We start from the raw sequence: 25,533 nt of genomic DNA, 5'->3' as shown, positions 1-25,533 counted from the left end.
ATTTATCTTCATTGGAATTTTGTAATTCTAAGATGCTCATTCATTTCCTTGTCCACATGTTCTAATAGACTATCAATCTCTTAATACAGCCAAAATTATATATTCATTAGAATTGTGTATACAGAATGTACAAAGGTAGAAAATGAGAGCACAGCTCTACTTACAAAATTGCAAGCCATTATGAAGACTGTCAGTGTCAGCATGTAAAATGCTATATGAATGTTAGCTGCTACTATACTGATTTGAGATATGCAAAAAATTAAGTTAAACGGTCAGCAATAATTATTCATTCATGAAAATTATGGGGATCAAATGAAGGATTTCTAACATGTTAAAGGCAAGATGTTTAGAAAAAGGGCACTGACAATGCCAAAGACAAGATGGAACAAAACAGGCAAGAACCACAAAGAATCTTTAATGCCAGTGTACACAAAAGTAACAAAAACTTTTTATTAAATATAAGGAACCTGCAAACAACTTGCAGGATCTCTTAGCACACTGATTAAAAGACAGCAAACTCGTGTGTGTGTGTGTGTGTGTGTGTGTGTGTGTGTGTGTGTGTGTGTGTGTTTGGTGCTGCCCAAAGACATCAGAAGACACAGAACTGCCATGTGGGTACTGGAAACTAAATCTGGGTCCTCTGCAATAGTAACAAGTAGAACTCATATGTGACTCACAACTATCTACAACCCTGGTTCTAGAGGACCAACACCCTCCTTTGACTTCTGAATATACCAGGCACTTATGTGGTTGGTGCACATACACACATGCAGGTAAAACTCACACATTAAAAAAAGAATTAAAAATGACTCAGAAAAAATTGGAGAACAAAGAAACAGTATTGTTTTAGTGGAAGATTTTACCTTTAGGGGAAAAAAAACTAGAATACGTTTAACAGAATAATTTAAAGTTCTAATTTATTTCTTTTCTTTTTTTTTTTTTTTTTGATTTTTCGAGACAGGGTTTCTCCGTGGCTTTTGGTTCCTGTCCTTCTAATTTATTTCTTATATGCAATGGGTTTACAGCACATGTCAGTGTTTTTTGTCTTTGAGTAATTTTATTAGTTATAAATGTTTTATTTTAACAGTTCCTACTTCTGGTACAAACTCAGAACTTGCTATGAAGACCAGTTTAGCCTTCAGCTCACAGGAATCTGCCTCCCTCTGCCTACCAGGTGTGAGCTGCCACAGTCTAGCTAAGACTTAATGTTTAGAAATTCACACCGGACGATGGTGGCGCACGCCTTTAATCCCAGCACTCGGGAGGCAGAGGCAGGCGGATCTCTGTGAGTTCGAGACCAGCCTGGTCTACAGAGCTAGTTCCAGGACAGGCTCCAAAGCCACAGAGAAACCCTGTCTCGAAAAACTAAAAAAAAAAAAAGAAATTCAGGCACTGAGTCAGAACTTGACTGGATTTAAATAAGAGCCCCACTAATCACTAACAGACACTTAATGGTAAGTCTCCAGTCTTCAAGAAAGCTTACAGTTTAATGTCATATGAAATTCTGCTGAAGAAGGATTGAGACACTGATTTCCATTCATTCAAAAACTATCTAAGGGACAAGTACTTACTGAATACTCACTACATGCCAGACTTATTTTCAAGTAAAATAACAATGTGAAACAAGGTAAGTAGAAGTCCCTACCATCAAATATACAATCATACAGTCATAAATACACAAACAAAAACTGTGAAGTTTGGAAGTGTAGCTAAATTAGAATGTGAATGCGTCAAGCCCTGAATTCAATCTGCACCATCAAAACAAAATGAAACAAAACCTATTTAAAAAATGTTAAATGCAAACTATACTTATAGGGGAATTTGATTTAATACAAAGGGTCTCTGTATTACCTAAAACTACAATTTGTTATGTTAAAAATGCAATGACTTTTGGCTGGCCACTGGTAGTTATGCCTTTAAGTCCAGTACTCCGTAGACGGAGATAGGTGGATCTCGAGTTTTGAGGCCAGCCTGGTCTACACAACTAAATTCCAGACCAGCCAGGGATAAACAGAGACACCCTGGAATAAAATAAATAAATAAATAAATAAGACTTTGTAAAGGTAACCACTCCTTATAGAATACCATATTGGAAAATTTAGCATTAAAGCTATCAATTCCTCCTCACTAAATACACAGATTAAACAATCTACTAAAATTTTAGTGGGCTACTTTGGTGATAAAGATGATTGTTCAATTTACATGTGATACATATTACCTGTAGACAAATCTTACAAAGCAACAATGCTGCAATATTAACGATTCTAGTTATAGAAGGACCTTAAATTAAAAAAAAAATTAAAAAAGATTAACCAACTAGTTTTTAAAAAAACTTGGGAGTGGAAGCATGAAACAATCAGTGGTCACGGAAAATTATTAGTGTGTTCAAATTAGAAAAGAGTGCTAAGTGACAATGTAAGGTAGTAACATAACCTATTAAGAGAACAGTTTGGCAGTTTCACATAAAATTAAAATACATCATATCATCTCTTCCCTTTGACCCAGTATTTTCATTACTAGGTATTTAGTCAAGATTAAGTTTAAGAATAAAGTCCAAAAAAAAGACTTGAACAGAAATATTTAAAGCAGTCTTATTTACAACACCATCAAACAACCCAATGATTTACTAGCAACAGAATGGGTAAATTGACATAACTATACAACGGAATATTAGTCAAAAAAAAAAAGGAACTAAGTGAGGTGGGGATGGTTCTTGTTTGCAATCCCAGTACTCTGAAGGCAAAACAAGAGGAACTGACATGAATTTTAGACCACTCTGAGCTTCACAGTGTGAAACCCCTCTCTCTCTCTCTCTCTCTCTCTCTCTCTCTCTCTCTCTCTCTCTCTCTCTCTCTCTCACACACACACACACACACACACACACACACACACACACACACAGACAGACACACACACACACACACACACACAGACACCTTCCAGAACAGGTGAATCTACACAAAGTAAAATTAGTAAGGTTTGGCTTGTTTAGGGGATACAAGACAAAGTAGTAACAGGATGAGGAATGACTATCCTAAAATGTGTCTATGGCAATAGTTGCACAACTGAATCGCTCAACTGGATTAATTCTATTTTATATGAATTATATTTCAAACAAAACAAATGAATGAGCTACTAATTAATGCAACACACGCAAACTATGTTAAGCTGGGGGGGGAGTACACGCCTTTAATCCCTGCACTAGGAAGGCAGAGGCAGGCGGATCTCTGTGTGTTCAAGGCCCCATCCTGGTCTAGAAAGTGAGTTCCAGGACAGAACGGGCTATTTATTACTGAGACACCCCGTCTCGAAAAACCAAAAACCAAACCAAACAAACAAAAGAACCCATTATGATTATTAGCCTTTAATCTCAGCACTCAGGTAGGCAGAAACTGCTCTTTCATTCCTGGTCACGCAGACCTTCTGAATAACCACACAGAAACTATTATTAATTGCAACATTGTTTGGCTTATTAGCTCAGGCTTCTTATTAACTAACTCTTATATCTTAAATTAACCCATTTCTATTAATCTGTGTATTGCCACGAGGGTGTGGCTTACCAGAAAGGTTCCAGGCATATTCCTCCTTTGGCAGCTACATTGCATCTCTCTGTCTCTGCCTACTTTCTATATCTCTTTCAGCCTGTTTATATTCTGCTAGGCCACTGGCTGAAACAACTTTATTCATTAGCCAATAAAAGCAACACACATACAGAAGGACATCCCACATCTCTAAATTCAAGGCCAGCCTGGTCTATAAAGTAAGTTCTAGGACAACCAAGGGCTACAACAGAGAAAATATCCCAAAACCAAAACAAAACTATTATGTTTCAATAAAACAAGGCCTTTCAAACACCAAAAATTACATGTGTCTCATCTGTATTACAGAAAATAAGGCCAACTTGGTCTACAAAGTAAGTTTCAGGCCAACCAGGGCTACACAGTAAAAATCTATTTCAAATAAATAGCTGTTTAAATCCTACAAAGTTTAATCTTTTTAAAGAATGTTTAAATGTGATAAGTAGTAAAAAGAAAACATATTTCAAAATCAGGTCTAATTTTTATTTTACAGACTTTTTAAAAATAGTCTAAAAGTATTATATAGAAGACTATTTTTCTACCCAGTACCTTTTTCCTCCCCTTCTTCCTATTTACTCAACCCTCTTGCTCTTTTAACTATGAAATTACAATTTCTTTTCTCAGAAAGTCTCCTACCCCCATAATACACATAGAGAGTGTCTTGTTTCAGACCATTTGTAATGCTGCTGTTTCTCTTATTAAGTTCTGTGTAGTATGAACACAGTTTACTCTGCCCCCTCATTCACCATCACTGTATCCCTGTGTACAAATGCTCATAGAATATTTAGCTTAATGACTAAATTAAAACACAATCCAACCAAATCATCTAATGACCCCAAAGTAAATGAAGTTTACTCTTCCTATAAATCAATATGCCTTTAGTTGGCAGAGAACATTTTGGATTAGTATCTATGAGTCACTGAGTAGCTACTTCCTTATCAACCAGGATCTCAAAATACAGGACTGACCTCTGTGTTATTAGTTTCTACCAACACTTAACTCTTCTTTGGTTCTTCCTTAACTGGGCACATTTATTACTAATCCCTGTTGTGTATATTTCCACTGTGAGCTTCTCCTGTAGTTTCTAGGTATCATAAAAGAATTAACTAATAATGTCCAAATCAGAGTAGGAAAAACAAGCATGCCCAAATAAAGCACCCAATTCACCAGAACACACTAAATAAAAAACTAAACCACCTAACAAACTCAACTTCCACTACACTAATTAAATAAATGCTACAACCCTAATTAAGTATTCAAGTAGACACAAGGCCACACCTTCAGACACTATCTGAACAATTTGCTGATTTGTTTTATGAAGACAGAGCCTTCTTTGCAACCCTTGAACTCATGGTCCTCCTGTCTTGGCCTCCCTTAGGGCCATTACAGGTATGGCTGAGCATGGTGGTTTATAGGGACCACATAACCCCTTTAAATCTTACTCTCTTAAAACTCTTATGGCTCAAAAACATAACCATGTTACAGGCTTCCTACAGAAGCATCAAGGCAGCCCAGCTTTCAGAATCCATCCGCACTGAAGGAGAGAGTGTCCAGGAGTCTTATTTCTCACTATGTAGAAGTAAGACTTTGTACATGTAGCTTTGGCTGGTCTGAGGAGTTGGAGGAAGATGGACAGATGGTAGCCACAGTGGATAGAAACAGACTTTTTATCACATGCTTCAGAGTTCCAGGTTTTGAACTGAAAAGATATTACTAAAATTTAAAAAATACCATGTCAAACATGTACAAATGAAAAACAGCCTTACCAAATTCATTATTACTAATTTAAGATAGAATTATTTCTTTTTTTAATATTTATTTATTTATTGTGTATATATACAATGTTCTGTCTGTGTGTATCCCTGCAGGCCAGGAGAGGGCACCAGACCTCATTACAGATGGTTGTGAGCCACCATGTGGTTGCTGGGAATTGAACTCAGGACCTTTGGAAGAGCAGGCAATGCTCTTAACCGCTGAGCCATCTCTCCAGCCCCGAATTATTTCTTTCTAGTGAATTTGGAAAAAGAATTTAGGGAGCAGAGTGGAGAAGGGAGGATCAAGGTCTCACTACATAGCCCGGGCTGGCCTTGAAATGCTCAGAGATCCACCTTCCTCTGCTAGGATTAGACTTGCATCACTAAGCCCAGAAAAGGGGAGGAGGTAATGTTTGCTATATCCCCAAACTCTTAATTTTTCAATAAAATCTTAAGTTCCTTAAAAGTGAATCTATAGACCACAAAGTTCTAAAGTATTACCTACAGAAAATACCCACTTTTAAGAAGGCCAACTTGAAGTACAGAGCAAAACACTGTCATCAAGAAATAAAGATATATACATGTATAAATTAGAAACTTGAAAATTCACAAGTGTACTAGTTCGATCAGCCTTAAAGGTGTTAACCAACTCTGCAGAAAATGAGTTCAAACACAGAAATACTATTTTAAGCTAACCTTAGTTTTTTTGCTCAGTCTCACCAAAATATTAACTACCACCTTAACAGCTATATGCTGAGACACTTTCTTTTATACTCTGGCTTCTGGTTCATATTTACTATAGAGATCTCATTTTGTGTTCACTGCTGGTTTAGAAGGAGCTATACTCTTTTGGAGTCAGACTCTGAGAATTAACTTCAGCTAAACAATAACTTAGACTCTTAAGTTGTAGAGTTCAATAAATACAATCAGTCACATAAATATGGGAAGGGAAATACTCTGTATTTGTAATGTCAAACCTATAAATTCCCAAGGCACTGAAAATTCCCATAAAACACTTAAAAGGTATGACATATCCACTGAGTAAATTTCATCAATATCTTATTCAACACATAGAAGCATGGAAATTTAAAACTGGCTAGGGATATTAGTCCAGTGTAAAGTACCAATTCAGTATGCATCAAATATATCATCATGAACACTAGAAGTGCTTTAATATGGTACACAAATTTGCAATTCCAGAGGCGAGGTGACAGAGGTAGCAGTACCCACAGGGAATGCTCCCCCAAAGCTTTCCTTTGCTTCTTTCTAGATTGTAGTGGCTGCCAGCAATCCTTGGCATCTAACTCCACTTCAGTCTACCTGTCTTCCCTCTCTATCCAAATTCCCATCTTCCTAAAAAGACATTAACCACAATATTAATATCAGAATCAGCCCTAATCAAGCATGTCCTCAACAAGAATCCCACAGGAGGTCACATCTAAAAGTGATGGGGGCAGGACAACAATTTCTAAGGAGTTGTGGATCCCATTCATCGTATGGTCCTAATCCATCAAGAGAACTGGAGTCACAAGTACATTTATCTATAGAGTTTTGCCTACTATACCTATTTCTCCTTCTTAAGAAATAAGATCTAGAGCCGGGCGGTGGTGACGCAGGCCTTTAATCCCAGCACTCGGGAGGCAGAGGCAGGTGGATCTCTGTGAGTTCGAGGCCAGCATGGTCTACAAGAGCTAATTCCAGGACAGGAACCAAAAGCTACGGAGAAACCCTGTCTCAAAAAACCAAAAAAAAAAAAAAAAAAAAAAAAAAAAAAGAGGAAGAAATAAGATCTAATTTGTCTTGAAAACTAATTTTGGCCGGGTGGTGGTGGCGCATGCCTTTAATCCCAGCACTTGGTAGGCAGAGGCAGGCGGATCTCTGTGAGTTCGAGACCAGCCTGGTCTACAAGAGCTAGTTCCAGGACAGGCTCCAAAACCACAGAGAAACCCTGTCTCGAAAAACCAAAAAAAAAAAAAAAAAAAAAAAACCAAAACCAAAAACCAAAAAAAACCTAATTTTTGTCCTTTCTCCAAACTTGCAGAACTGAATGATACTCCAGCCTTAGATTCCTTCAGGGGCTGAAACTATCATTTTGTTTTTGTTTTGTCTTTAGAGACAGGGTTTCTCAGTGTGGTCCTGGCCGTTCTAGAAAACTTGCTTTGTATATCAGTCTGGAGCTACCTATCACAGCCTCCAGAGTGCTGGGATTAAAGGCTATTGCCACCACTGCTGGGCTCTAACTACAGCTTCTTAAACAAATCCTTCAGCAATTTTGCTCAAGTGCTCAGTACTTTAAAAAATACTTCAAGCAGGTATTTTTCTAAAGCTTTTCAAGCAGTCTTAACATGCAAAGGGAAGGTGTTGGAGGCTATCACTATGAAGCAGCCTAAATTTCCACTGGTCTATAGGTGAAGAGATGAGCTGAGAGGAAAGGAGTAACTATGGGTTTAAGAGCCACTGCAGCAACTAGCCATGAATACACAAAAGAATCCCTACTGCTGACAACCCAGCTAAATTTTACAAATTACAACAAAAGTAAATTTGTTATAACAATTCACACAGCTTTTTAGGCATCCTGCAAAATTAAAATAGGGGTCACGTAAGGTTACTGTGATGTTAAATAGCATAAAATAAAAGATGTAAAAATGTGGGATGATCAAGAATGTAAGACTTTTAACATTTCTAAGTGGTAAAAAGGTATAAAGTCCAGGCATGGTAGCAGGAGTTTGAGGCAGCCTGGTCTACATAGCAAAATTCCAAAACAACCAGGATAACATAGTAAGACCCTGCATCAAAAAACAAAAACAAAACAAAACAAAGAAACAAACAAAAAAAACAAAGAAAAAATAGCTAGGGGTGAGGGGGAGGTAGCTCATGCCTCCCTTTGACTCCAGCATTCAGGAGGTAGAGGCAGGTGGATCCTTGTGAGTTCGAGGCCAGCCTGATCTACCCAGGACAGCCAGGAGTACACTGAGAAACTGTCTTAGAAAAACAGTAATAAACAAACAAACAAAAAACCACCCCAAAGGTACAAGGGATGTTTTAGGAATATATGTTTATTATATTTTATTTCAAGAATGTGCTATTTAAAAGCTGGGGATGTAGTTAAGCAGTAATGAACGCATCTAAGACTCTGTTTGATCCCCTGGCATCCCTCCCCATCCCCCAAAAAGGATTTTCCTATTTGAACTCTTCAGTTTATTCAGACCATGTCTGTTGACCTAATACCATAAATAAATAAATATATATATATAACTGGTTTTTAAAATGAGGGGCTAGGAAGATGGCTCAGAAGTCAATAGCACAGGCCACTCTTGCCAAGAACCAGGTTCAAGCACATGGAAGCTCACAACACAATCTGCAATTCCAGGTCCAAGGGGATTAAACTCTCTTTGGCTTCTGCTGGAACCTATAAACATGTGGCATTCACACATATAAACACACACAGAGACACACTAAGGAAAATCATTATTTAAAACTTTAAAGTTTTGAGTCTTTTCTTTGGGTGGATGGGGAGCGGGGGTTGATATAAGGTTTCTTTGTGTAGCTCTGACTGTCCTGAAACTTGTAGACCAGGCTGGCTTTGAACTCAAGAGATCCACCTGTCTCTGCCTCCCAAATGCTTGGACTATAGGGGTGTGTCACCACTGCTCGACCTAAGTCAGTTTCTTAGCAAAGTAAATCCAAAAAATAAAAATTTACTTCATATACACAAAAGAGAAAAGAAATACATAGAAAAGATGGTGAGGGGCTGGAGAAATGGCTTAGTGATTAAGATTGCTGGTTACTCTTCCTGATGGCCTGTTTCAATTTCTAGTACCCACAGGGAATCAGACACCCTCTTCTGGCCTCTTCAGGCACCAGGCACACAAGTGATGCACAGGCATATACATGTAGGCACAATACCTACACATACAAAAGAACAAAATAAAATAAAAAGATGGAGATACAGCCATATAAAAAGAAATGCCCCTGACAGAATCGTAGACTGCATTTTTGTATCAAGTACCTGAAGAGCCTCAATATGCTACCATCTAAGACTATCCTTTCAGCATTCCATTTGGAAGTATATGACTTGTTTCAAAATCCAATCAAATACTACAGCAAACTATCTACCACTGCTTACACTTCTGCTTCTGAGTAACAGAAAGCACAACAGCATACTCCTGCCCATCCTTTATTATCTACTTATAGCTGGATATATAGTCATATCCCTCAGAGTTCATTTTATTTGGATAATTTGTTAAATAAAAGAATCTGGCAAAATTGCTGGTTGCTTAGCTAGATACAATAATTACTAAAAGTATTTGTAACCTAAATATCTTTACAGTTTTAAGGAATTTCTGTAGGCTAATGTCAAAGAGATAATATACACAAAATAGTAATCATTTAACAATAACAAATTTTGTTTTAAAAAAATAACTTAGGCCATTTTGGCACACAGTTTTAATCCCAGCACTCGGAAGGCAGAAGGCAGACACCAAGGTATTCTACATTGTAAGACCTGTCTCAAAAAATAATCAATCACCCAATAATTTAAACCCTCAGGAAACAGAGGAGGGAAAAGTTTTTTTAAAGAAGAGGGGAGGTTTCAGTAACTCTGTAACTTATAGTTCATCTCACATTAATTTTTATTATATATCCATATTAGAATGCTCTTTGCTATTAATTACATTCTCTTTCTTTTAAAAGATAAAAATCTACAGCACAATCTTCTTCATAGTAAGCATTTCTCATCAAGAGGATTCACTCATTCAGGTTTCACTGATTTATTTTTTGTAAGAGTGTTTGGTTTGTAAGAATGTATGTGCACTGTATATGCACAGCATCCACGGCAGTCAGAAGGCAGCACTGGATCTCCTAGAACTGGAGCTACAGAGGACACACATGTGCCAGGAACTGACCCCAGATCCTTGACAAGAACAGCCAGTACACTAAACTGCTAAGTCATTTCTCCAACCCCAGTCTGCCTTCTTAGTAAAGTAACTCCTTCCTTAAGTCTTCTCACCTGTTATGAAAAATTCTAGATTTTTTCTTGTCATTCCTCTGTTGATACAATTAGCTTTCACTAATAAAAGATACTAATCCCTGGTCTGGGCATGTTATATAAGTTCAGGAAAGGGGACCAGAAGGATGTTATCTTTTAGTTAAGAATGTATATTTGTATAGTGGACAATGAGGACTATTGAGAACTCAACAACAATGGCAATGGGTTTTTGATCCTACTGCATGTACTGGCTTTGGGGGAGCCTAGGCAGTTTGGATGCTCACCTTACTAGACCTGGATGGAGGTGGGTGGTCCTTGGAATTCCCACAGGTCAGGGAACCCTGATTGCTCTTCGGGCTGATGATGGAGGGGGACTTGATTGGGGGAGGGGGAGGGAAATGGGAGGCGGTGGCGGGAGGAGGCAGAAATCTTTAATAAATAAATAAATTAAAAAAAAAGAATGTATATTTGTAATCATAAGCCATAGATTGTTATGAAACTGTTTTCATTAGATATACGTGGATTGCTAACTCTCTTTTTATTTTAAGCAGAATCTTTAATAAAGTGATATGGGGAAAAGTTATACATAGTAAATATACATACACATAAAATGTGTATACAAGTCTCACAAGGAAAATCATTTTATCTCTTAACTCAAATTTAGTCGTTATACCAAAGTTCTAATTATCTCTCAAAAATTGTTTTATTTTACCTTTATGTATTCTCTTTCCAAAAGAAAATCTGTATCTAGATGGCATACGGTACTGTAAAATTAATAGTCTAATTAAAGATAATCATGAAGTTTCCAATAGCTAAGTGAACACTAGTGAAATATCAACAAAACCTTTCTATAAGATTTAAGTTCTACTAAAGACACGTGACGTGAAAGTGAACACTTTTAGAAGGTTTATTTAGTAATTATAATCAGATTTACCTAGTTTTAAAAGTCTACCTACAACTGAAGAATCATTTTATTGTGATCAGACAAGCCCATTTAAACAAGTTAAACTGTCAGCTTACTTAGTAACTCAATGAAAATCAGAGTAACTAAAAACATAATGAGATTGATATTTATGTAATTAATCATGCACAAAAGGCAACATTTCAACACAAGGCAGTACAAACATTTGCATTCCTCTCATTTTTTATTTGAAATGAAATAAGGTACTTCCCATAATTTTGTGATGAAAATTTCTCCCTATTACCTTTATCACATGATCGATATCATGCCTGCTAAGAAGCAGTACTGTATCAAGATCCATGTCCTTTTATTAGAACAGGGTAATATTTTCAAACATTTGCTACATCTTTCAGGACACAGTAGCACATGCCTTTAGTTCCAGAACTTGGGAGGCAGAGGCAGATGGACCTCTGTGGAACTTAAGGCCCATCAGGTCTACGTGTTTCAGGCCAGCCAAGGCTAGACAGTGAAATCTGCCTTTTTCTTTTTAAGAATATAATTTAATTACAACACTTCTTCCTTCCCCTTCTTTCCCCCAAACCTTCTCATATACCCTTTACATCAAGACCCTGCCTAAAAAATAAGGTTGCCAAATCTCTCCTTTCCATTCTCAGGGTAGTCCTCAGTCGGTTTTACCTTGGTTGCTCCTCCAACCTTACCCCTGTCACCTTCAAGTGTCTGGGAAGGGTATGAAAAGGTGAGGTACCTCCACAGTTACTGTAGCACCTTTGTTGGAGACCATAGTGCTGTCAACTCAACTGGTCCACACGCTTGCCAAACAAGGCAAGTACCACCTGGACCTCTTTTGCTTTCTTTTTCTTTCTCTTAGGCTCAAATCTTGTTTGATGGCAACCCATGAAAGAAAATTAAGCCAATGGAAACAGTCAGCTCAGAAGCCTGTTAACTCTGGGTATCATTTAAAAGAAAATTTAATCAAGAGAAAGGAAAACAAATAGGATTCCTGCTACTAAAGAGAAGTAGTATTCTATTTCAGGCTACAGAATAAAAAAAGTAATCCTATACAGGTTACAGCAATATGGAAAGAGAAACCAGAATGATTCAAGTAACAAAAACAGGTATGTAATCAGTAAAGTGAAACAAAGAGCATAGAAATGTCAATTCCGATCCCAGCCCTAGCAAACTTAAGATTATTATCCATCTTTTTCCTTCTCTGGCTTTTTGAGATAGGACCCTGCTGTGTAGACCAGTCTGGCCTAGAGCTCTCAATATTTCTGCCTCCATCTCTGGAGTACTGGGGTTACAGGTAAATACTATTTCTGGCATCATACATTTAAGTTTATCCACCAGTCTCACAAGATGTCTAACCATGCAACCCCAGCACTTAAGAAGTAGACGCAGAAAGATAATAAGTTCAACCAGCCTACATAGAGTATAAGATCAATCTGTGCTACACAAAACCCTATCTCCATTTTTTTTAAACTGGCTATGAACCAATCAATAAGGGAAGGCAGATAAAGAAGTTGATGGTATCTTACAACAGACTAAAAAATTTTTTATTTTTTTAGAGAGAGAGAGACAGACACAGAGAGAGAGAGAGAGAGAGAGAGAGAGAGAGAGAGAGAGAGAGAGAGAGAGAGAGAGAGGTATCAAATATGGTGTCTAAGACTTGCTTCAAAATAATTCAGTGGGAATGAAACATGAATGTCCATTATTGAACTGGAGAGCTGGCTCAATGGTTAGGGGCACGCTCTGCTCTTACAGAGGGCCCAGGTTTGGTTCCCACACGTATACAGCGGCTCAAAACTTTCTGTAAACTCCAGTTCATGGTACTCTGATGCCCTCTTCTGCCTTCCATGGGCATCAGGAACACACAATGGTACACATACATGCAAGAAGGTAAAACACTCATACATATAAAAATAATATACTCAGCTGTGGACCCTGAATGCTACACTAATGACTAAGAAGTGTCCACTAGTGCAATAATGCCAAGTCTGCTATGGAGGTAACCAACTGCTTTCTGATAACATTTGAGGCCCACTCCACAGAAGGAAATTCATGTCTGGTACTGTAAACCTGGCCAAAACCCAAGGCTAGGGAGGTCATAAGATCTAACAGAAAAGCCACTATTGCTGTTTTGCTAAATGGACATATTGTGTCCATCAAATTACCCTCTATTTATATTTATGCCCATAAATCAGTGCTTCTGTCAGCTCTCGCCTAAAAAGCTGATTTTTACAGTAGGTCATCAATGGTTCCTGAGAGACTCACAACTGGTTGAGGTGCTCAGAATTAGCAGCTGTTGAATGAGATCTCTATAGCACCCCTTCCCAGGTTCGGAGAACATCACCCAAGAAGCAAAAGAAAGACTTCAAGAACCAACGAAAGAGGCCCAGTGATGTAGAACTGTGTTCAAGGCATGAAACAGTCACTGTGCTCTTGAACTCATAAGCATATGTGATCACCAGCATAAGACCCACACAAAATGGGTAGGGCCTGTAAGCGCTGCAGAGTATTTTTTAACTATGCAAGGATGGATTGCATTTGTTTAATCATGTAAAGATGTGTTGCTGATTTACCTTGCCTGCCTAAGGCATCTGACTGGTGTAATAAAAACCTGAACAGCCAATAGTGAGGGAGGAGGTATAGGTGGGATTTCCAGGTGGGGAGAGTAAGTAGGAGTAGTTAACTAAAAAAAAAAAAAATGCTTCAAAAAGAGTCTGGTTCTGAGCCGGGCGATGGTGGCGCACGCCTTTAATCCCAGCCTTTAATCCCAGCACTCGGGAGGCAGAGGCAGGCGGATCTCTGTGAGTTCGAGACCAGCCTGGTCTACAGAGCTAGTTCCAGGACAGGCTCCAAAGCCACAGAGAAACCCTGTCTCAAAAAACCAAAAAAAAAAAAAAAAAAAAAGAGTCTGGTTCTGTTTTACTTACATCTGAGATACTAGATTAATTTCAGATAATTCTAACATTAAACTATCAGGCCAGCCTATGCTATATAGTGAGACTATTCCAAAAATCAGAAAGAAAAGTATTCCAAAAACCAAATAGATACAAGGCAAGTATACATGCTAAACTAAATTAAAGATGACTCTACAGTAAGATATATTACTAAATGTTTTCTAACTAACCAATTTTTAAAATGTTTTTTGTTAATTAATTTTTGGGGGTTTTGTGTGAACTTATATGCCCCACATACACGTAGGATCTGAATATGTAGAAGAGACCATGAAATCAACTGGAATTGGAGTTAAAGACAATTGTGAGCTGCATGTGGATGCTGGAAATTGAATCTGGGTCCTCTGTAAAAGCAGCCAGTGCTCTACATTTACTTATTTGGTGACTTTTTGTTTATTTAAGACAGGGTCCTATGTAACAGAGCCAGTGCTCTATGATTGTTTGTTTGCTTATTTATTTGGTTACTTAGTTGTTTTGTTTCTGTCTTTTGAGACAGGATCTCACTATGTAGCCCTAGCTAGCCTGGAATTCAATATGCAGACCAGGCCTCCAAATCACAAAGACCTGCCTGTCTCTGCCTCCAGAGTGCTGGGATTAAAGACATGCGCCACCATGACTGGCCAGCTAGAGCTCTTAAAGCCTGAGTTGAGTTCTCTCTCCAGCCTCATAACAAACCACTTAAGAAAAAGATTTGTTTACTTTTATGCATATAACAGGGTTTTTTTTACCTTATGACCTGGTGACTGTGCAAGTCAGAAGAGGACATCAGATCCCCTAGAACTAGTTACAAATGGTTGTGAACCACCATGGGGTGCTGGGAACCAAGCGCAGACCCCTCTGGAATAACAAGTGCTATTAATCACACCACTGAACCATCTTCCCAGTAGCTAAAATTATTTTTTAGTATTTACCTTTACCTTCTAACATTTCTAAATAAAAACAATGAAATAGATTTAAGTTTTGCAAAAAATATAAAATGCCAAGGAACTAACACACACCTTTACCCTGGCACTTGGGAGACAAAAGTAAATTTCTGAGTTCAAGGTCAGCACGGACTAAGTAGTAAGACCCTATCTCAAAAAAGCAAAACACAAGAAAAAAGAAAAATTTGTTTCTATAGAGAAAGAATGGTGGTAACAATGGGTTTTCTGATACTTTTTCATTTCTATATTAAATTTTAAGCAGTTAATATGTTTACCTGCTTAATTCTACTCATCAAAAATCTAAGACAACCTAGTTTACACCATCAGTTTCTGTTATTTGTATATGGTTCAGAAGCTGTAAGACAGGCCGCTTTGCTGCTACACTGCAGTTATTCTGTGATAGTTTCAGTACAATTACAAGGTAAAACTGCAAATTTCTCTTTAACATGAAATTCCAGTCTCCCAGCACCAAAATTTAAAATGTCAGTCTAAACACCACTGGTCACATCCGTTTCTTTTAACAATCCCTTTTGACACATCTCCTACAATTAAAAATACACAATGATTTCATTCATAAGTTCATAACAAGCACTTCAAATACTAGTTTTATGTCTACAATTTTGCTGGCTTCTGTTTCAGAAAAAAAGATTGAGCTACTCAAGTAATTCTCTCCAACAAAATAGATGGAATGTGAAACAAAGGAAATAAAAACAAGACAAAAATCATTAGAAGCTGTCAATCAGTACTATCTGGCTTTCCTAACTTGCCCCTCACAATCCATTAAGCAAAGGCTCTGGATTGTCTAATTTTGTTGCATACTTCATCCAATGCTCAATTTCATCTTTAAGGCTACAAGCTGGACATGGGAGCTGAGGGTTTCCTACTGCAATCTAAGAACTCCAAAGGGTAAGACAGGAACACTGCTAGCTCAAAAACTGCTGTGTTACACAGCAAGACCCTGTCTCATAAAAAATGAAACCAGAACGTCATTTCCCCTGGGACTTTGTAGCACATCAAACCTACCTAACTAAAACATCAGCAAACTGGAAGCTGAAAAGAGGGCTCCATAGTTCTGAGTACTCACTGCTCTTCCCCAAGTATTCAATTCCAAGTACCAACATAGTGCCCTCTCCTACCTGCTGTGGGCACTGCAGACATAGGATTCAGACATACATGCAGGTAAAACACTTTTATGCATACAATAAAAGTAAATAAATCTTTTTTAAAAAATAGAGAAACTAAGAGTTACAACAAAATAATCATAATTTCCCATAAACTATTTAGCTTGTCAAGTTTCTAGCTTTGTAAAAAATAAGAATATAATCTTGAAATTTTAAAGCATAAGCCAGGCATAGTAGCAGAAATCTTTAATCCTTATATTAGGAAAGGCAGAAGTTGGATCTCTATGTTTGATTTGGGGTCCAGGCCAAATCAAACATAGACAAAATTCAGTAACAGAGCACTTTACTATCCAAAACTAAGGAAAAAAAGTTTAAGAGGCATACCATATTATGTAGTGATTATTTCTTTTTGTAATCTAACAAAGTTTTCCTGAAGATCAGAATGCAGAGCTAGTCATTAGTTAGCCATAGAGGCCAGGCAGTGGTGGCAACACCTTTAATCCCAGCAGGCGGGAAGCAGAGGCAGAGGGATCTCTGTGAGTTCAAGGCCACCCTGGATTACACAAAGAGAAGCAGCGCCAGTGACTCACACCTTTAATCCCAATACTTAGAAGGCAGAAACAGGAATGACATGGCTGGGTGGCAAGAAGAATATAAATCAGGACTAGAGAGGAGCTCAGACACAGTCTGAGGATGCAGTCTGGGAATTCAGCCTGAGGTTTTGCAGAGACAGTCAGAGGATTTGTGGAAAACAGAATTGCCCCTCTGGTCTGAGAATTGGGAATTGGAAGAGGTAATAATTCTCTAGTGACTGGCCGCTCTGCTTCTCTGGTTGTCAGCATGAACCCCTATACCTGACTCTTATTATTAATACCAATTATAATTTGTGATACAATATTATCTGTGGTGTTTTTACGCCTTTAAAAAGCAGGAATTTAGGGCTGGAGAGATGGCTCAGAGGTGAAGAGCACTGGCTGCTCTTCCAGAGAACCGGGATTCATTCCCAGCACCCATGTGTCAGCTCAACTGTCTGTAACTCAGGTTCTAGGGGATCTGATACCTCACATAGACAAATATGCAAACAAAACACCAATGCACATAACATTAGATCATTTTTAAAAAGCAGAAATTCCAAAGATTCAGATGCCTTAAAATAATTAATCACTTTATTGATTCATATAGAAAAAATATTTAAGCAATTCTTAATTGAAAACTTCCATCTCTGCTTATCCATTGTTTCTACCCATTATTCCTCTCACAAGAAATGCTCAGTTTAGCTTTCACTACAGTACATCTATTTACATGCTAACCTATAATTCTGAGGGAAAAAAATTACTTCTAAGACATATATACTGACATGGGTCTAATATTCAGAATAAAGAACTCTTACAACCTAACTGCAAATTTTCCCGAAGACAGACAAATGGCCAATAAACACAATAAAGGATGCCTTATGTCATCAGTCATGAACTCAAATCAAAAAAATTTAATGACATACTAATTCATACTCACTAATACAGCCATAATTTCAAAAATCGAAGAGAAAAAAGAACTGAGCAAAAACAGACAATAAAAAAATGTTGCCGTGCATTGGAACATTTAAACAATGATGGTAGGAATGTAAAATGTCCCCCAAAACTTTGGAAAATAGTAAACTCAAAAAGTTAAAACATAATCACCTGAGCCATCAATTCCATTCTATGTATATATGTCCACACACAAACTTCTACACAAATTCTCATAGTGTCATTACTGAAATAGAAATGAAACATGCTAAATGCCCACCAACTGATGCATGTACACACAAATTTGGACTGTCCATACAATGTATTATTATTTAGTTATAAAAAGAATACAACAGTGGATGCAAATGAATGAAAATGTTACATGTTACAACCTGAATGAAACTTACAAATATTATGCTATATGAAAAAAGTCAGATAAAAAGGGCCACAAAGTACATGATTTCATCTGTAAGAAACATGTAACTAGACAAACCCACAGAAACAAAACGCAGATTAGAAACTGCCCAAGAGTTAAGCCGGGTGGTGGCGCACACCTTTAATCCCAGCACTCGGGAGGCAGAGGCAGGCGGATCTCTGTGAGTTTGAGACCAGCCTGGTCTACAGAGCTAGTTCCAGGATAGGCTCCAAAGCCACAGAGAAACCCTGTCTCGAAAAAACCAAAAAGAAAAAAAAAAAAAAAAAAAGAAATTGCCAAGAGTTAAGTCACAGAAGAGCTGGGATGACTGCCTATGAGCAAAGGGGTTTCTTTTATTGAAATGATGTTTTGAAATTAATGGTGACATGTGCACAACTTTATGAATTAGAAAGCAGAAACTTTCAATATTTCAAACAGGTGAATTTTGCCAGGCATGGTAGTATCCACCAGTAAATCTAGATCTCTAGAGATTGAGGCAGGAAGATTGGGACTTGGAGGTCAGTCTTAGCTACAGAGCAAGTTTGGGACCAGTCTGGACTATGGAAGATCCTACCTCAAAAAACACATGAATTCTATTTTAGCTTAAATTTCAGGGTTGGACCTGGGATACCTTCCTGTACACATCAGACAGTCAACAAAATGAAAACAGTTAACAGTTTATAATAGAATTATGACTAAACCAATGTGCAAGTACACAGAACAGTTTTTATTTTTTATTTTTATTTATTTATTTATTATGTATACAACATTCTGCCTTCATGTATGTCCACATGCCGGAAGAGGGCGCCAGATCTCATTACAGATGGTTATGAGCCACGATGTGGTTGCTGGGAACTGAACTCATGACCTCTGGAAGAGCAGCCAGTGCTCTTAACCGCTGAGCCATCTCTCCAGCCCCGCAGAACAGTTTTTAAAAGGGGGGGGGGGCTATACTTGCTGACAAATTAAAAGGTAGTATGTAAAGGAGTGATGTTAAGTATTTAACTTGAAAGTAAACACAGTCAGGTGTGGTGGCACACAATTGCAGTCACAGCACTTGGAATGGAAGAGAATCGGAAATTTAAGGTTAGCCTTGGCTATAAAGTAAGTCTGAAAGCAGCCTAGGACACATGAGGACCTGTCTCAGAACAAAAATAAGAGTTTGGGGGCTGTGTGGCCAGTCACATCTTTAATCCCAGCACCTGCGATTCAGAGGCAGGTGGATCTCTATGAGTTTGAGGCCAGCTTAGTCTACAGCATAAGACAAAGTTAGTTCCAGGCCAGTCAGACTTACATAGTGAAACCCTGTCTCAAAACAAAACAAGAAAGACAGGGTCTCACTATGTAGACCAGACAGACTGGCCTCAATCTGAGAGATCAACTTGTCTACCTCCCAGGTGCTGAGATTAAAGGCATGCACCAGCACAGCCAGCTAAATTCCACTTAACATTTAAAAATTCCTTCACAAACATATATGCCCCCTTCCATTAATCATGGACTGCAGCTTAAACTGACAACTTGTTCTTTTCCATTTTGTTCATGTTTCTCAGGAATAAATACCATTTCCACAAAGATCAAATTGAAGCTAAGAATGCCACCTCCATAAAGCCCTCCTGCCAAGAGATTTCTTTCACTTCTAGAATAACCCACACACCACTTATCTATACCATTATTCTACACATTTTGACTTGTACAATAAGCTATATATACTTTTTGTTTTTTGTAAGAACTAAAAGTTCTAATAAGACCCATTTTTTGTAAGCTAATTTAAAATAAAACAATAAAACCCCAAAACGAAAACAAAAAACTCCTGAAATTTAGAGCAGCCATCCCAATCATGGTCCACAATGTTTTTTTATAAAGGCAGTATGCTTTAAAATAAATATTTAAGTGAATTAATCACTTAGCTGTACCTCCCATTTCTAGTAACAGCACTAAACTCCAGTTGCTAAGGGACTGGATAGGTACTCACTCAGAAGTGCCCCCCCCCATTAAAAAATGCAATAATCAATTCTTTTGTTTGGTTGGTTTTTTCAAGACAGGGATTCTCTGTGTAGCTCTGGCTGTCCTGGAGCTTGCTCTGTAGACTAAGCTGACCTCAAATTCACAGAGATCCACTTATCTCTGCCTCCCGAGTGTTGGGATTAAAGGTGTGAGCCAAAATCCAGGCAAAATAATCAATTCTTATTATTAGAAAATTGCAACTCATTAAGGTTAAAAACTGGCATTATCACATATTTTTAGAATTGTACCTATAAACACATTTGACAAAATCAGTTACCTGAAATACTTTTCCAGGAGTCAAAGGCTTATTCTGTCCTTTTTCAGCCAAACTAGAACTAGCTAAAATCGTACCTCTTTCTATACCAAGGAGAGCTTAAGAATACAGTAAGGTTAGGGAGATCAGACGGGCCTGGAACCTAGATGGACCCCCTCAACAGCCACCAAAGTAAACAAACACCCATGACTGAAATAACTGCCTGAACCCAGTACAGGTTCTGTTCCAAAGTGTTCCAAAATGTTCAAATAGGTTTGGGTTTTGGAGCAGCTGGGATTTCAAGATTTCAGATTAGGGATATACAGTCAGTAAAATCCTTACAAACATTCCAAAATCTGAAAAACAGAAATTTCAAACACTTCTGACCTCAAGCACTTTGAAGAGATAGATACTCAATCTGTATGAACTCTGATTCAACTAAACTTATCACTGACTTGGTGACACTTGTCTTCCAGACACCACTGACATTTTACTCCCTCCTTGACAAAAACAATAAAAAGGAAAATTAAATTCTAGAAATGACTGAAACTTCATTTTTAACCCAAAGATTGCAATAAATTAAGTTTCACTTAAAAAGCAAACACCCCTAAAATACTAAGACAATTGACCAAGAGAATCAGATTTATATCTGATTAAGATAGAAATTAAGATTAACTGTGCAGAACCAATCCTACTAAATTAAGAATTATTGTAGTAGTAAATAGCACAGCTTCTTTGAACTATATATAGGCTGCTGCCTGCCCTTTAAAATACAAATCTCCTATCAAAATTTAAAACACTCCCCTTAGAGAACAAAATTACATATAACAAAAGAGAAAATATAATGCCCAGCTGATTTTAGCTGAGCAACTATCGACAACTATTAGTATTTAAAGGACCATCTGTACCGTGGCCGCTGGGCTCCTGAACGTCACCTAAAAAGTGGCAATTTGAAGTCCCAAGTACCCTCTCAGAAAACTGATCAACTTAAACATTCTCCAAAGAATTGATCTGATTTCGATACCAACCGAGGAGTCTACAGGAGGATTTTTATTAGCCACAAAACAAAACAACATTTTGTCCAGAAGCAGTTATCAAACACTAATACATTATGACTGATAAGAAAGGGGAGCTAATAGGAACACAAGGGTTTAAATCAAACAGCAAAGAATAACTCATTGAAATGATTTAAACAAAAGCTCTATCAACACAGGGTTGCATTTCTCAGTTCCATGCCTTTTAAACACTAAAAAGCCCTCCAGAACACAATCAATCACTGAGTCAAACTAACATTACAAAAACTAGAAATCCTTCTAAATAATCTTTTATATTAACAACAAGAATTCCAAAAACGCCTCAATTTGATGTTTCTCAATACCTGCCATGTACATTTTTACATGACGATGACAAATAACGTAATTCCTAAGTGCTTAAGCCCATATCACATTGTAGCAAATGTGTGACAGGTCGTGAAAAATAAAACAAGCAGAAGCAGAACAGAGCAAATGATAGCTGGAGCCAAAAAGCCTGTTTCCTGCAGGGCAGAGCAGGGCTTGGATTGGCAAGAGGGAAATTTTAACCTGTATTCACAAGGTATATCACTCCCTCCAAAAAACTGCTCAGATCTTTATTATTTACCCAAGTATACGTTTTTGAAAATATACTTTTAGCCTTTGGACAATCTAAGTGGTATCAGCTACCTTACCACATTGTTGCCTGCTAATTACATTTGATGTTACAGTCTAAGTCCTTAATAAATTCAACATCACACATTTTCATAATGAAATACTGCAAAACCGGCAGTGCTTATTTCTCTAAGTAAAGGTTACCGTATTTTTCACTTGTTTAAAGTTTTAGTTTTGCTTTTTCATCTACTATAGAAAACATCCCTTGTGGGACATTGTAAAGGGCAGACCCTCCTGTCAAGCCAGAAGGCTCAAACACAAAGACTGAGCTAACCAAGTGCTGTAATTCTTCCAAATTGAGCTTCTCCACACCCCCTCCACCCTTCCCCCCAACAGATATGTCTATTAAATCAGTGTCTGTTCTCCCCCTCGCACAACAAAGAGAACTTCTCACCGCATGAAATTGCCGCTGAATGGACACCAGAAAGCAGGATTTGCATAATTCCTTCCAACGAAACCCCGTCGGGAAGGAGGGGACCTGGGGCCCAAGCGGATGGACAGAATCTCCCAGGTTCTGCTGAGGAAGATCTGATTCCCAAGAACGTGCCCCACCGAAACGGGGGGCTGGAATTCCGGGCCTCCCCGAGGACTGGGCGTGGGGGACAGAGGACGACGAGAGGGCATTTCCCCACACAGCAGCAGCACCGAAGCAGAGACCGGGAAATAACAATGCCGGGGACATTCGAGTCAAACACAAGAACGGACAGGGGCTAGGGGGCGGCGGGTGGAGCAGACACCACACGGGCCACTTACTTTTTGGAGGGGGGTTTAATATATGAGTTAAGCCCTTATGGTCCCGCCGGCCGCCGCACTGAAGGAAACGGGACCTTGGGAGAGAAAAACAGACAAAACACACAGTGTGAGAGGTGCAGCCCCGCCGCCCGGCCCCTCCCGGGCGCCCCCGTCCACGCTCCCTGCCCCCCGGGGAAGCGCGCCGACCGCCGGCCGCCGCGGAGGGGACTAGGGCGACCCCCGCCCGACTCCCACCCCCGCCTCCCCGCCGCGCGCACGCCAAACACAAATCCGCACACACCGACCCGTGCGTCGAGGACTAACTCCCCGGCCGCCGCTGCCAGCAGAGGAAGTGCAGCCGCTGCCCCCCGCGGCCATGACACCCCACTTGGCTCGCTCAGGCGGACGCGGGGCCTGTGACAGCTCCGGCTCCCTCCGCCCCCATCTCCACCTCACGCCTCGCACACGCCCGAGCGCCGCCGCGCGTGCCCGCGGGCACGGGGCGCGCCGCCGGCGTGGGGGAGGGGCGCGGGACGAGGGCAGGTGGGGGCGACCCCGCGCGTCCCGGCGCGCAGGCGGCGGCGGCGGCGGCGGCGGGCGCGGCGTCCACAATGCGCGGGCGACTGAGGAGAAGCCGCGCGGCCGAGCTCGCCCTACGAGCCAAGGGGAGGGGCACCGCGGCCGCGCGCTTGCGCTCCGGGGGGTGGGGGAGGGGGCCGAGCCCGGGAGGGCGCGCGGGCCGGAGCGCGGCGGCCGCTGCCCAGTTCCCTCCCACGCACGGGCGGCCGCCGGCTGGGCGGCTCGGGCACCGACGGAGAGCCTCACCTACGCGGTGGATGAGCTTGTGGCGCCACGAGTCCAGTTCTTGCCGAAAGCCGCGTCTCTCAACGGAGCATTGCTGCCGCCTACACACCCTCGCCATCTTCTGCCGCCCGCCCGGCCCTGCCTCCGCCGCGGCCCCGCGCACGCCCAGCCGCGTCGCCCGGGGCCGCGCACGCACCCGTGGCCTGGGCGTCGTGCCTTCCGCCGGGGGCGGCGCGGGGGCAAGGCCGCCCTCACCTCTCGGTGGCCCCGGGGTGGCCCGGGGTGGCCCGCTCCTCCTCCCGGCCAGCCGGCTTCCCCGCGCTCTGGCTCAGCGTCCCACGGCCCGACAGCCCCGGAAGGGCGCCTTCCCACGCCGGCGCTCGGCGCCCGCGCCGCCCTCGCTCCCCAGCAAGGCCACGGCTACCCCGGCCCTCCCCGGGGCTTTTGGTTTTTAAAGTAGTCCCATCTATCACTCCCAACCTGACTATCGCCCGACACCAACTGTTGCAAGTTCCGCACCACTGCTTCTCTCAACTTCTCGGTCGAAACCGGCCCTCCCGGGAGTGCCGTGGAGGAGCAGAAATAGGAATAAATGCCCGGATGCCCCTGAAGGCACTGAACCCCGAGGTGTTCAAAGGTGAAGGGTGTAATTTGGTTTAAAGTTATCGGAATAATTCGCCGATATTCGTAAGCCCAGTTTAGGAAAAAAAAAGCATTGTAAGTCAAAGAGTCTACGGGGTCTCTACTAGTAAGACTGATCTTAGATGAAAAATCTTCGGGGGGGTTGAGAAAAATTGTGCTAATAGAAAATAGATTTCAAACGACAGTTTAAGATTATGTTAGAAAATACCCCCAGATCCGTAGTTCAGGAAAGGACTCAAACATTTCTATTAGGTTTTCCAGATCCCTTCTGGGAAAATTAAACCACCTTGTACAGGGAGTTACATCTTCCGTTTAAACATAACACTCTTAATTATTTGATTTATATGAAGGAGGAAAGAGCAAGTAGGAAATAGGAAAAGAAAAACCGGAAATAACTCTATACCAATACGGCTGGTTCCCTAAGACCCTGGCCTCTTTCCCACCCTTTGGTTTAAGGACAGTGCATTCCTTCTAAATATTAATTTTAGATAATATTGGGGGTAAAATGAAATCATCACTTGACCTCAGGTGATCCGACTCAAAGATTCGGAGTCTTGTGAACAGGAAGGGCACTTTGTGGCATGGGAGGTGGTGTGGCTGCCCCCCCCCCAGAACTATTTGGGTGGGAGTGAGATGTATGGGGAGTAGACTCCTTTGTTCCTCCATTCCATCTTAATGCCAGTTAGATTTCCACAGTTCTCAAAAGCCTACACTGATTGCTGTAAGACTATACCACCAGCCATGCGTGATGGTGCATACCTGGTAAAACCAGCATTTTGGAAGTTTGACAGGCGAAAGGAGAGCAAATCCCAGGCCAGCCTGGACAGCATAATGAGACCCTGTCTCAAAACAAAGACTGCTGTCAAATAAACAAGCTCTTCAAAATTCGTCGAGTTTCTCTAGGGTTAATGCTGCCCTGAGTTAGGAGGGGGAGAAGATGAACGTGAAAAGAGAATTTGCCTTGAGTAACCATGCTGTCCCCTATAGCTAGCAACGACACTCCCTTCTTCACCACTAGATGGTGGGTTTCAATCTTGGGGAATTTTAAGCAACTTTCTGTTGGAGGAAGTGTTTCATAAAGGTTTTTTGTTGTTGTTTTTAATATGTGAACACTGTGTAATTCTAAGTCTAGTTAATAATGTCGTTTTTCAAACCACCACCTATGTTTTAAAACAAATAAATCAAGGGTAATAATTTCTCAACATAATCTCTCAGAGCAGCAGGTTCTGAACCTTCCCAATACTGCGACCC

At 40.2% G+C, this 25,533-nt stretch overlaps 1 protein-coding gene across 5 annotated transcripts in view; it reads right to left on the bottom strand.

Annotated features, from left to right (window-relative positions):
• The window catches only part of Lcor (ligand dependent nuclear receptor corepressor), a 101,754-nt gene extending 77,957 nt beyond the window's left edge, over positions 1-23,797 (bottom strand). Inside the window, exons 1-2 of one of the 5 annotated variants that reach the window (XM_075974086.1) lie at positions 23,662-23,797; positions 22,858-22,931 (exon numbers count right to left, since the gene is read on the bottom strand). Coding sequence is in view for 2 of the 5 variants with exons in the window: in XM_075974083.1 (XP_075830198.1) it covers positions 22,858-22,931; positions 23,138-23,214 (151 nt within the window). In the remaining 3 variants the exon portion in view is untranslated. Of the gene's footprint in view, positions 1-22,857; positions 22,932-23,137; positions 23,336-23,661 lie in introns of those variants that run through there. The other 4 variants (XM_075974084.1, XM_075974083.1, XM_075974085.1 and 1 more) reach the window with 4 other exon arrangements.
• Positions 23,798-25,533: the final 1,736 nt, after the last annotated feature.

Source organism: Microtus pennsylvanicus, chromosome 5, assembly GCF_037038515.1.
Source record: "Microtus pennsylvanicus isolate mMicPen1 chromosome 5, mMicPen1.hap1, whole genome shotgun sequence".
Taxonomy (NCBI): domain Eukaryota; kingdom Metazoa; phylum Chordata; class Mammalia; order Rodentia; family Cricetidae; genus Microtus; species Microtus pennsylvanicus.
This window is presented reverse-complemented; position numbering and strand designations above follow the sequence as displayed.